Source organism: Orycteropus afer, unplaced genomic scaffold, assembly GCF_000298275.1.
Source record: "Orycteropus afer afer isolate SDZICR_OR568_19922 unplaced genomic scaffold, OryAfe1.0 scaffold00067, whole genome shotgun sequence".
In the NCBI taxonomy this organism is placed as follows: domain Eukaryota; kingdom Metazoa; phylum Chordata; class Mammalia; order Tubulidentata; family Orycteropodidae; genus Orycteropus; species Orycteropus afer.
In genome coordinates this window covers 4,917,313-4,930,104 of record NW_006921654.1, presented here as the reverse complement: position 1 = coordinate 4,930,104, position 12,792 = coordinate 4,917,313, and the positions used below count along the sequence as shown (strand labels likewise).

Sequence of the window (12,792 nt, the reverse complement as noted above, 5' to 3'; positions counted from 1 at the left end):
AACTTATTACAACTTGTAATTATGCAGTTACTTATAATTATCTAATTGCCTTTCTGCCCAACTAGTCTTTTCACAAAGGTAAAGTCTGTGTTTCTGTGTTAGAATTTGGTCCTCACTATATCCCCACACCTAGCATTATGCCTGGTACACAGTAGGTGTTCAATAATTGTTGAGTGAATTTGACCCAGGAAGTTCACTTCTAGGAATCCTTCAAGAAATATACACACAAGCTAGTTCAGCAATAATAATATTTCTATTACTACAGCCAATAAACCTAACATTTATTCACTCGCCACACGTTGTTTCATATACTAACTCACACAGTCCTCACTGGAGCCCTGTGTATCCTAATAATAATACCTCTAATTTACAGACAAGAAAACTGAGGCACAAAAGTTACTAACTTCCCAAAGCTTTCACAGCTAGATTGTGACAAACAGTTCAAACCCAGGCAGAGTTTTCTGAATACTGACATCAGACTAGTTATATTTTAGGCAAATTTTAACTGAAGAAATTTGAAATTGTGCATAAATATTAAAGTCTCATTTAGTATGCAAAGTCTGAAGAAATGCAAATGTTCCAAATTAAAGAAAAACTGTCCAGTCACATAATTTCAAAGCTGGAGTGATTATTGAATTGGAAGACCTCCCTTCCCAGCCTCCCCTCTCCCATGAACACAAACTTCACATTTGTTCATATGAGAGCATAAGTCTTAAATCATGGGAGTTCTAAGTTATTTATGGTCTTCAAGAATACATCCTTTACATCACTGCAAAGCACCTTGTACAAAGCTGTTTATTGTAACATTATTTGAGTTTAAGAAAAAAATGCATAAACCTTTCTTGAAAAGTATGAGATCAGAAACAAGTACCCCCTTCAAGAATGCAAATCAACTTTTTGTTCAGCAAAATGTTTGCTAACTAGATTTTGAAATCTAAAGAAAAATTCTAGAAAAAAAAAATGCATGTGGTGCAGTGAATTATTTAACATGGCTTTTAGCCATGGTCTTTGTGACTCCCACCAGATGACTTGGTGGAACTACGCAAATGTAAAGTGCTTGTGGCCCACTGAGGGGATTCGACAGCTTGTTGATAATGTAAATAAGGCATATGGCACCCATGTTGGGTTGAGACCATGGAAATAAGATGTATGGAATCCTAATGTGAGGACTGGTCAGTTTTGCCATCCACTAGGCTTAAAAATGAGCCATCTCATAGGTGGAAAGAAGAATCTCATTCCCATCAAGAGCCTGAGAGGAGTGTGTTCTTGGACCTGAGGTCCCTGTACTGAGATGGCAGAGATGGCAGCAAGAGAACAAAGAAACCGGTACAAGACAGAGCAGTGGGCTCCTGACATACGGAGCAAGGAAGGTGAGTGCCTTTGGGCAGGAGGCTTGCTGGCAGAGCCAGGTACACCTATGGGCAGAGCTAAAAGAGCTTTGTAACACTTGCCAGAACAGAGGCAAGGCCAAGGGCCAAAGCGGTGTGTGCGTATGGGCATGGCTGAGGGGAGGCTATCCTGATCAAGGAATTGTAGCCTGAGCATCCCTGAACCTGAATCGTAACCTGTTGTTTTCCTAACAAACCCCATAATTGATTATCTGTGATTTCTATATGGACACTGCAATGAATTACTGAAGCCAGTAGAGAAATAGAGAGTGGGAGGGATGATTGGTGTCAGACTGGTAAGGTTGGAGGATGGCGGCATGTCTGACCTCAGCTTCACAGGAATCAGCCTTGGGTTTCTGATAGTGATTCTTTCTCTCCCTCATGAAGTTAGAGGTCAGATACAGTCCCCATACCCTTTTTGCAACGCATTTTTGCTTTGGCTGAAAGTCAATTCCCCAGCTAGCAACATCTAAGGAGGATAAGGCTGGCTTTAATAAATTTCAGAGTTTACTATTTTTTTGGTCACACATCTGCCTTTATTTTGAGCAGCAGCAGGACACTTCCAGCAATAGTAAAAAAAAAAAAAAAAAGAGAGAGAGAGAGAGAGAAGAACAACTAATTTACAAAAGCAGGGATTCAATGAAACTGCCTGGTGGGTACCCTTGGGAGTCATACGTAGATGCCAACCCAGAGCATCAGGAAGAGGATCCCAAAGCCCATGAGGAATCAGGCCACCAACGAGATGAGGAGCTCTTCTCAGATGTCCCATGTGTACTTGGTGGAGGTTACCTCAAAACAAAGAACCAGGCAGTAAAGAACATTTCAATGGTCAACAGCACCAGAGCCATATGGGGGATGACAACAGGTTCACTGGGCTGGTATACTGGGCACAGGTGTACACCACCAAGGAGCTCTTGTGGTGCAGTATTAAGGCATTTGGCTGCTAACCTAAAGGTCAGTGGTTTGAACCCACTGAGCCACTCTGTGGAAGGAAAATGAAGCAGTCTGCTTACGTAACGATTCACAGCCTGAGGAAACCTATGGGGGTCACTATGAGTCAGAATCGACTCAATGGCAGTGAGTTTGGATTTTTGGTTTGGGTATGCTGCCACTTTGCCTTGATAGTTTACTTCTGAGCTAAGCAATTTAAAATCTTTTTAGTTTTGATGGCTTAAATGCTTCAAAATATATAATTAACTCATACAATAATAGCGAAAAGTTATGATCTTCAAATAGTATAGTAACTATTATGCTTACTTCACAGTCTGTCTTGAAGGTTATTATTTAAACACAAAGGCACAGTTTATCTGGATGGGGTAAGATAAACAATTCACTCAATCACCTTTCTACAACAGTCTTTCCTAATAAGGTGATTTCTGACAGTTAGATGTCGAAAAATCCAAACACTTAACAGTTTTTATCTTAAGTCCCCATTACCACATTTGTAAAATATAAAAATAGGGGACTGACTAAATAAATCATGGTACAGCCACCACATGAAGACTATGGAGCTGTTAAAAATAAGATCGATGTGTATTTAATGGTCTGGAAAGATGCCTGTGATTCAGTGAGTTAAAAAAGCAAGTTACAGAATGACTTCTTTATGTATGATATAGTACAATTCTTATTTTTAAAATCCCTTACGCATACATGTTTGGTGTAGAGAAAGAGGTCTACGAGGATTCCCATTAAACCTTAACTATGCTTATCCTTAGGGAATAAACTGGGAAGAGGACTTTTATTTATTTATGAATTACTTCTACTGAGAGGCAGTAGAATTTAGGGGATCAAGTTCAGCCTGTCTGGGTGCATTCGAATCCAAGCTCTGCTACTTACTACTTTTGTGATCTTGGGCAAGTTACCCAACACTCTGGCTTTAGTTTCCTTGTCTATAAAATGGGGATAGTAACTGCCTCCAGGGATGTTGTTGTTGTTAGGTGCCATCGAGTCATCTCCGACTCACAACGACCTATGTACAGCACAATGAAACACTGCCCAGTCCTATGCCAGCCTCACAATCCCTGCTGGACCTGAGCCCATCGTTGTAGCCACTGTGTCAATCCATCTCATTGAGGGCCTGCCCCTTATTCGTTGACCCTCCATTTTACCAAGTATGATAGCAGGGATGTTATGAGGATTAGATGAGTTAACACATGTAAAGAGGTAAGAATGGTACCTGTCATATAAGTGTCATGTACTTTATTGAAAAAAACTGCCTATACCATCAACATATATTTATGTGTTAATTCAAAATCCAACCAATCAACCCTATGTCAACAACATAAAGTAGTATATAAGGAAGAAATGGGGAGTAAAAATAAAAAAGCTCCCCAAGAAATTTTGATCAACCAAGCTTGCTAACTACTGACTCAAAGACCAACGGTAGGAGGAAACAGATTGCAGTGTGGCTGAGTCCCAGCTGGGGAATGCAGAATTCTAGAAGCAGAAAAAAGACTATAAACTTCAAACAAAAAACAAAAAAGGCAGGTCTTGAGGCCTGGTGGGAAGCCCTGCCAGAATGAGACTCCACAGGGAGAGGGCAGGGTGTGGGCTTGCTGTCTTGTTCTGGCTTGTGTGTAGGGAGTCCACACGTAGCTGTTCTCCCCACCACCCCACGACCTGCAACAAGACAGGGCTCGTAGTGAGAAGACAGCTCAGGAGGCAGGCTGCCGGAAGCAAGACACCCCAAGATGGTAGGAGACTTCGATTCCTGCCTTCTAACGCCCCCACCAGTCTACCTCCTCACAGCCCTGGGGACATAGAGGCACTTCTGAGGACACACAGTACTTAGGAGCTGGGACTTAGAGGCACTTGCCTCAGGCCACACAGTTTGGGATGAGAAAACAGGCCTAGAATCAATTTTCCTTTGCCTGCCTCCAGATTTACACTATCAGGCCTAACTCCACTGATGGGTTTGAGGAAAGGAGGAACTTCCAAATGGTCCTGTAGGACCTTGGGCTAACTACTTCTTTGGACATACCACCTGCTCCTTTATAAAATGATGGAATGGGGGTGGGGGATGAACATGGTGGCCCCCAAATGTTGGACAGGAATCTTCTTTGAAAAATGCACACGTACACTTGTACACAATTCTAAGGGGATCAAAGAGTTCCTAAAGCAGATCTGAGGCACAAAGTTCAGAACCCCTGGACAAAAGGAACCCTCTACTTCTAGTCCACAGCATAAGTTTTCAAGGCTTCTTGGTAATAGAGATAGAACTTCAAACTAACCTTACACGGTCCTAAACAAACACAAGTAGTTACTGAGAGCCAGGGGAAAGAGGAGGACCTGGGGTCTCACTCCTCAGCCCTACATTTCTCCACTTGACCTCTGGAGATGCCTCAGGGTCCAAGGGGTAAAATGATCTTTCTCCTGAGGGTGCTCATGACGGGGAGGCAGCCCACCAGTCTTCCCCACCAGATCAGGCCCTCCTGCTCCTGCTTGGGTGGCCCTGGCTCTGAGCCCTCTCTCAGATGTTAGGGACAGAGCCAGAGTTGCAAGTTCAAACATAGGGTAAAGGGAGAAAGGAAGGTGCTTATTTGGCTTCTTTCCAGGGCAAGGAGGCAATTTGGCTCGCTTCAGGCAAGCAAGCAGTAGGATCCTAGCACCACAAAGTTAGTCTGGGCCATGGCAGCTACAGCCCAAAGGGGATTTTGTTAGCCTGAAGGATATGTGGACCACTGATGCTCTAAGTAACACAGAATCACAAGGGTGCCAGGATTTGGCTGTGTGTGTGTGTGTGTGTGTGTTCTCAGAGCAGGGGGTGGGGGAGGTCCTTACTGCAGGAGGGAAGGTGGGGGTGAGGGACAGAGAAGCAGAAGATGAACTGCTAGAAGCAGATCCTCTGCTGCTGAGAACTATCAGTGTGAGTGGCTATCAGGTCTGGTATCTGAACCCTCCCTATTCCACCACATCCTACAGGGAGGCCAGCTTTTCCCTTTCAACTGATGGCTCTCCCCTCATTCTAGCTCCTGGTGATTAACAGAGACCTGTCTGGAGGGTACAGGAATGTGAAGCTGTTGAGCCAGAAGTTAACTATTTCCAATCTGCTTCCAGCTTGGCCAGAACCAGAGGCCTCACAACCTCTTTCCCTCCCCCACCCTGACCCCCAAATAGTTAATACCTCAAACTTAGGAGGTCAAACCTGAGTTCAAATCCTGACTCCACCACTTTAGAGCTAGGTGACGTTGAACAAGTTAACAAGCCTAGTTTCCCCATCTGGTTAAATGGGGCCAATTCCACCCACCTCATGGGGCTTTTAGGAAGATTAAAGGAGCTTATTACATAAAGTACTTAATGCAATTTCTGGAACTCAGTAAGCTCTGAATAAATGGTATTTAGGATTTTTTTTTTTTTTTTTTTTTTAAGCCCTTCCTTGCCAGCCCTGCTGTTGGGGCTGGCAATGCCAGTGACTAAATGAACTGAAGACGATGGAAGACAACGCTCCTTGGTTGGGATGAAGTCAGAAAGGGGAGTCTAGAAGAAATGCTAGAAATGGGGCCTTGTGTCCTCATTCCAGAGAAGATGCAGAGATCCTGGTATCCATGAAGGTTCAACTAGGGCTTCCATCCACATACCCAGCCTTTCCCAAACACCTCGTCACCTCTGTTGTAGGGTGACACGAATCCCAAGCTGGGCTGGGCCCTGCCTACTTCTCCTTTCACCTCTCTCCACGCCACAATCCAGCTAAAGTAAATGTATTTAAGTTCCTGGAACCCACGATGCTGTTCCCACTGCTAGAAATACAACATTCACCCACCAACTCTCATGCCCCAACTCTCTTGCCTAACTCTTCCTCAGCCTTCAGCATGGACATCTCTCCCTCCAGGTCCCTCCAAGAACATGTCAACAACTCTTCCTATATGACCCCATATTTTTCCTTCCTACCTACCAGATCACATACTATATATATTGTGCTTAATTTGTCTGTGTCCCTCCACCAGAAGGTCAGGCTCCTGAAGGAGTGGGATTTTTGCATGTTTTGTTCACTGCTGTATCCCCAGAACCTAGAACAGTACTTAGCACTTACTAAGTGCTAATAAATAGGAGCTCTGGTAGCATAGTGCCTAAGGCATCTGACTGCTAACCAAAAGCCTGGCGGTTCAAACCCACCAGCCACTCCTCCGAAGGAAGGTTAGACAATCTACTTTTGTAGTGATATCGCCTCGGAAACCCAAGAAGGTGTCACTATGAGTCGGGTCCGACTCGACGGCACATAACAACAACAATAACAAGCACTAATAAATATTCATTGAATCAAGGATTCAACATTTCTTGTGTCTCCCTAGCTCTGCAGTGATGGAGGAAACACTAAGACCAAGAGAACTTGGACTTGGCAACCTTGGCCAAATGAGGAGCCTGCCTCACATACCAACTAGGATAAAAATCTCCACACAGGAAGAATTCTCAGCCAAGAAATTCAGGACCCTTTCTGGATTCCCTTTCTCCTTTGGGGGAAGTAGCAAGCATTCATTCAGGGGCAAATCAAGGGAAGGTTTTCTCTTGCATAATGTAAGTACATAATAAAGACTAGCTATCTCTCAGAGTAGGAGCTCTGGTAGCATAGTGGCTAAGGCACTTGACTGCTAACCAGAAGGCTGGCGGTTCAAACCCACCAGCCACTCCTCGGAAGGAAGGTTGGTCAATCCTACTTCCGTAGTGATACTGCCTCGGAAACCCAAGGAGGGGTCGCTATGAGTCAGGGCTGACTCGATGGCACATAACAACAACAACATCTCTCAGAGTAGGGTTAGATGAGATGCAAGATTCCAGGAGGGGTAGGTCTGGTGAGGAGATTGTAGGGGTTGGGGTGGTAGAATCCAGAAGAGACCCAGCTATTCTAGAATGGAGAAAAGTTAACCTCCAGTGCATGACCGGAGTACTGAGAGCCTCAGTTAACCTTCAAGCTAATTGCACTCTCAGGTATATATCTCAAGACACACATATATAAGTTCACCAAAAGACTATATAAGAATGTTCGTAGCAGCATTACTCTTAATAGCTCAAAACATGGAAACCACTCAAATGCCCATTAACAGTAGAACTAGAGTATAATTATATAATGGAGTGCTAAACAACAATGAGAATCAACCACAACTACTCTTTTTGGAGCATTATGGAAAAATCTCACAATGTGCAGTGAAAGAAGCCAGATCCCAAAAGACACAGTATATGATTATTTTCTCTAAAGTTCAAATACAAACAAATTCAGTCATGGTATTAGAAGTCAGAGGAGTGATCATGTTGTGGGGAGGGAGCTTCTGAGGTGCTAGTAATGCTGCTTCTTCACCTGTGTGCTAGATACATGGGTATGAACGTTTATGAAGTTCCTCAACCTGCACACTCATCATTTGGGAACTTTTCTCAACCCCTGCTGTTCTCCAATAACAGTGGTTCTCCACATGGAGACCAGCTAGCCTCAGGACTGAAGTCTCAACTCATTTGGGCAGGGAGGGCCCTTTTCTCTCTTCATCATCTAATTGCTTTGCAGAGCTGTAGTTTCCAGACCTAGCAACTCCTTGCTCATCGTAAGTAATGCCTTCCTTATGCAGCAGGGAGGTGAGGACACCCTGAACTAGGTAACCTAGGAACAGAGTGTCATTTAAGGAGGTGGGAAGGGAGACTAGAGGTTTGAGACCAGCTCCCAAGGCACAAACTACTGGTGATGCAGGGCAGAGTCTTCAGCAATCAACCCTACAGAGCCGCTGAGCCAGGAAGGCAGCTGGCCAGGCTCAAAGCCCAGGCCCCCAAACATTCATTCCTCAGTGGCAGATTTATGGGGCACTGTGCAATCCCCTTAGCTGTAGAGGCAGACAAGGTTTAAATCCTGGTCTTATTGCTGGCTTCCCCAGTGACTTACACCAAGTCCCTTAACCCCATTTTATAACTGAGAGGAAGTTACCATCAACCTGCTTTGCAAGATGGTCATAAGCAGAAAAACGAAAGAATATTAGACTGTAAACTCCCCAAGGGCAAGATTGTACTTATTCATTGCTTTAGTTCTATAGCTGTAGAGACAATAAATAAATCTTTACTGAAAACTAAAATGTGAATAGAGGGCATAGCCCAGAATAAAGGCTCAATTTTTTTTTCTTTTTAACACAGAAACCCAAACCAAACTCACTGCCGTCAAAGTCAATTTTGACTCATAGCGACCCCTCCTTGGTTTCCAAGGCAGTATTCTGGTTAGCAGCCAGCATTCTGGTTAGCAGAAAACTAAGATAAGCAGCAAAAACAATTCTGAAGTCCACCCATGCTCAAAATCCTACCAAAGCTGACAACCATTAGCTTTCAATCTTACCCAAAGACGGACTAAATAGTCAACTGAATCCTCTCTCAGCGACCAAAATAAAGTGCTGGATGTTTCCCTGCCCTCAAGCCACCTTAGTTGTTCACCATTAAGGATGGGGATGGTGTAGTGCCTAAGGCATTTGACTGCTAACCAGAAGGCTGGCAGTTCAACCCCCCCAGCCACTCTGCGGAAGGAAGACTGGGCAATCTACTTCCATAGAGATACTGCCTCAGAAACCCAAGGAAGGGTTGCTATGAGTAAGGATCAACTCCACGGCAGTGAGTTTGTTTTTTGTTTTTTTTTTTTAAGACCACTTCAAGTTCCCTCCTTGCACTTTTCCTTTTTGTTTGCTTCTACAATATACTTGAAGCAAAGCAAGATCCCAAACTGTGGAGACGTTCCTGCCCCACTCCCCTCCAAAGGAACCTCTCTCACTCTCGGTCTAGCCAAGCTCAGTTTCACCTGACTCAAGCCTCCATCGCCAAATTGATTCCCTCTTTGGGATATTTCTGGAAAACCCTAGAACAAAAAGCAATAAATGGCTGAATGCTCTTGGGGGAGGCGGTTATTACAGGCAGCTACAGGATTCAGGGCTCCAATATTCCACTTTTTCATCCCCCTCCCCCCTCCCATTTTCTAGTATAAAAGTGCCACAGAACTCAAAAGTCAGAACTTCGATTTCCAGCCGGCCACTACAGTAATAAGACTTCAGTGAAGCTACAACTGCTTAGGTGTCATCTGTAACGTGGGCTGTACTTCACAAGATTGTCACAATTCATGCAAATACCTAGTGAGGATCTTTTAAGTACCAGGTCCTGGGCATGTGCCTACAACCCTCCAAAAAGCCATGCCATGATCTCTCCACCTTTAAGACCTTCCTTCTTCCTAAGTTCATAAAGGCTAGAGACAAGCCACATCAGAGTGTGTGACCTCCAGCAGTGCTGGGCTACAGGGTCTCTGAAGTCCCAACTCTGAGATTAAGAGCTCAAGTTGTTTAATATTTACCTTCCCAGCTTCAAGGGAATGTTAGGAGGATAAAGCAAGCTCAGAGTTGTAGAAGGGCTTTGAAGAGGAAGGTGCACATACAAACAAGGTATTAATTATATCAGATAATTTCTTTGAGCGCAACTTCATAGACACCAGTGAGATTCATAACCCAGGGGCAAACAACTGCAGCAACTGTTCCTTAGCAATATGGAAAGTGTTGTCTCCTTGGCCAAACTTGAGAGTTTGCGTGTACCCTCAGGATAGTTCTTTCAACACTGGATCCAGGCTGTGGCTGCTGCAAATGGAGGATGAGAAGCTTGGGGGAAGGAGGAGGGAGGTAGAAAGGTATCAAAAGCTGAGGACCCGGGGGAGAAGTACCAATATTTTATTTTTGTATTTCTTTTGGGGAATTGCAATTTGTTTGGAACTAAGTGGACCCAGAAACTCATTTTAACTTAATAGAAAAGGAAAGAAAAGGTGGCAGCCCATTCTCCAGGAAACTCATTCTAAGAACCAGTCATGGGGCAGGGAGACTCCAGGTGAGCCATGCACATTAACCCACTCTTTGTTTTATAATCCAGGTGTGCTCCTGGCACAGAACACCCCATTCTCACAACCATAAACGAGACACCTGAGAACACTGAATTTCCTCAAAAGGTTTAAGATGCCTGACGTCACCAGGAAGCACTCACCAACCGGACCATGAAATCGAAAACCTGATCACCGCTTCTCCCCAACAACCTCAAACCTAGTGAAGTAATAGCTAATTTGATATTTCTTGCTTGAGTAAGAAAGATAAGGCACAGACAACACTCAAAGCCACAGCCTGCTCTTGGAGACCGGAGTCAGAGAACTTGACAATGGGGTGGAAGGGGGGTAGATCTGGCAGAGGTCTGGTTAGCAATAAGGCTTCCTCAGGAACCCGGAGTTGAACTTGGGGCCCTGCCTAAATTAACGTTTTTTACAGGTTGGCTGCGTTGCAGTTTGTTAGCCAGCCAGTAATAAACCCAAGCACAAGAATTTAACGTTTATGAGGCATGGCCTCTCCATGCCTCTCCGCAGCTCCCTACAGCCAAGGGTTTGGCCCAGCCTGGTGTTAATTGTTTTGTCAATCTGCAGAATTATTTGGGGAAACAAGAGGGGTGGGAGGCTTCCACAGACCGAAGACCTCCAATCTTCTTTTGGAGAGACAAAGTAGAGCCATTCTGTTCTCTCATAGAGGGCACCCTCACATTTAAGCCAAGCAGTGGAAATTGGTACCTGGGGTTGGGGATATGCTGATGGAGGCATTAGAGAAATGCTCAGTGGCAACAGTTCTTAATTGTCTGAGTCAGGTGAACTGGATTCCCTCTCCAGCAAAATGCACCCACAAGTTCCCAGGTACACAGTTTAAGACTCTCCAGAACCATACCCAAGGATCCCAGGTTAAGCACCCCTGTGTAAGAATTTGGGTTTGAGCCCATGGAAGAACCATCCCCATCTTCCCCCATTGGAGGGACAGGGCCCTCCAACAGTCAACAGCTGCCTGGATCTCTTAATACGCTGATTCTTCGCAACAAGAGACCCTCACTCTCAAGTTTTTGAACTCTCTGTGTGTGTGTATGTATGTGTGTGTGTGGGGGTGTAGCTAGTAACCGGGAGATCAAAAGGTGCTTTGATCTCCCATCCACCACTCTGTAGCCCAAGACCCGCTGGCTTGGGACACCCCCAAGGTTACTAAGTGACCTAACATCCCAGTCCCAAAACCCTGGGGATGAGGGTGTTCTCCGTGCGTGATGGCCCCAGCCCAGGTGTGCCAGGCCCAGGTTCCAGGCAAGCTGCAGGGGCGCCAAGCCCTCCGGGAAGAGCAGAGTTAAGAGTGCATTCCAGCTGCCAGGGAAGAAGGGGGAGGGGAGCGACGAGAAAAGAAACAGACCCTGTCTGTCTGTCGGAGTCACAAAGCTCGGTTCACAAAGGGGGCCCGAGAGGGGCGAAGGGGGGCTGCCCGGGGCACAGCTCATCCCCACACCTGCGCGGGGGAAGGAGAAGGAATGTGGACGGCGCATTCCTCTGCTGGGGCCAGCCGGGGGAGCTTCCCACGTCTGGACAGGGTGAGGGGAAGTCGTCCGGCACCCCGAAGGAGGGGTCACGGAAAGCTGAGGCTGCGAGGCAAGGAGAGGACTTGGACCGTAGGGGGCGCTATAATCTCCCGCCTTCTCTCGTTAGCCGCCTAGTCACCCACATTTCCGCCCCAACACGCTCTCTGCGCCTCCCCTGGACCTGAGGTGGGGTCAGAACTCCCCCGGCCCAGCCTGGACGCGCTTGGTCCGAGCTACACCGGAGCGGACCACGTGCGGCCGCCATCCAGCCGCTGTACTCGAGCGGACTCCTGAAGGGTCTTACCTTTCCCCAGTGCCTGGCCTGGTTCCAGCTCCGCACCTCCCGCCTCCAAGGTCACTTCAGCCTCCCCGAAGCCCGCCCTGCACGGTTCAGATGCTGCGCACCGCGGCCAGCAAACCTGCACCCGAGGGAAGAGGGCAAACAGAGAGAAGCCGGGTTACAGGCGTGCCCTGCCCTGCACACACGCACACCCCACCCTGGGGAGTCCTCCGGATACCTCAGCTCGAGGAGCCTTGCCCGTTCTCTCCCCGACGCCAACGCCCCGTGCGGACCCCACCCGCCCTCCAGGGACAAGTTCCCGCCCGGGCAAGGGCAAGGCAGTGGAGTACCTGGACGAGGATGAGGACGACGAAGAGGAAGGGCGCAGGAGGCCCCCTGGAAATCCCCATGGTGGGAGAGAGAGGTGAAGACTGTACCGCAACCGCGGGCTGTTTCACTGTAAAGCCCTTGGCGTCCCTTGGAGCTCGGCGGCTCGTCTAAGTCAGGGGGAGGAGGCCAGGTGAGCGCAGGTAGGTGCTGATTGGCCCAGCGCCTTGAGGCCCCGCCTCCTCGCAGGTGGGGCCGCTGCCAGCGCGCTCTAGGCGCTGGTGAAGCCCCTCTTGCCCTCCCAGGTGCCCTCCTCCGTTCTCCCGGATTTCCTAGAACTGCTCCCTGCAGGGCTCAGCGTCTCGGTTCTGAGTTCGAGAAAAACCAAAACCCACTCCGCTACCTCAAGAGCGCGGGAAAAAAGAAAAATGTTCCTGCGCG

At 46.8% G+C, this 12,792-nt stretch overlaps 1 protein-coding gene across 1 annotated transcript in view; it reads right to left on the bottom strand.

Annotated features, from left to right (window-relative positions):
* The window catches only part of CDH3 (cadherin 3), a 47,475-nt gene extending 35,041 nt beyond the window's left edge, over positions 1–12,434 (bottom strand). The window contains exons 1-2 of the mRNA XM_007940403.1: positions 12,375–12,434; positions 12,049–12,163 (exon numbers count right to left, since the gene is read on the bottom strand). Coding sequence (XP_007938594.1) covers positions 12,049–12,163; positions 12,375–12,434 — 175 coding nt within the window. The remainder of the gene's footprint in view (positions 1–12,048; positions 12,164–12,374) is intronic.
* Between the last annotated feature and the right edge of the window lie 358 nt (positions 12,435–12,792).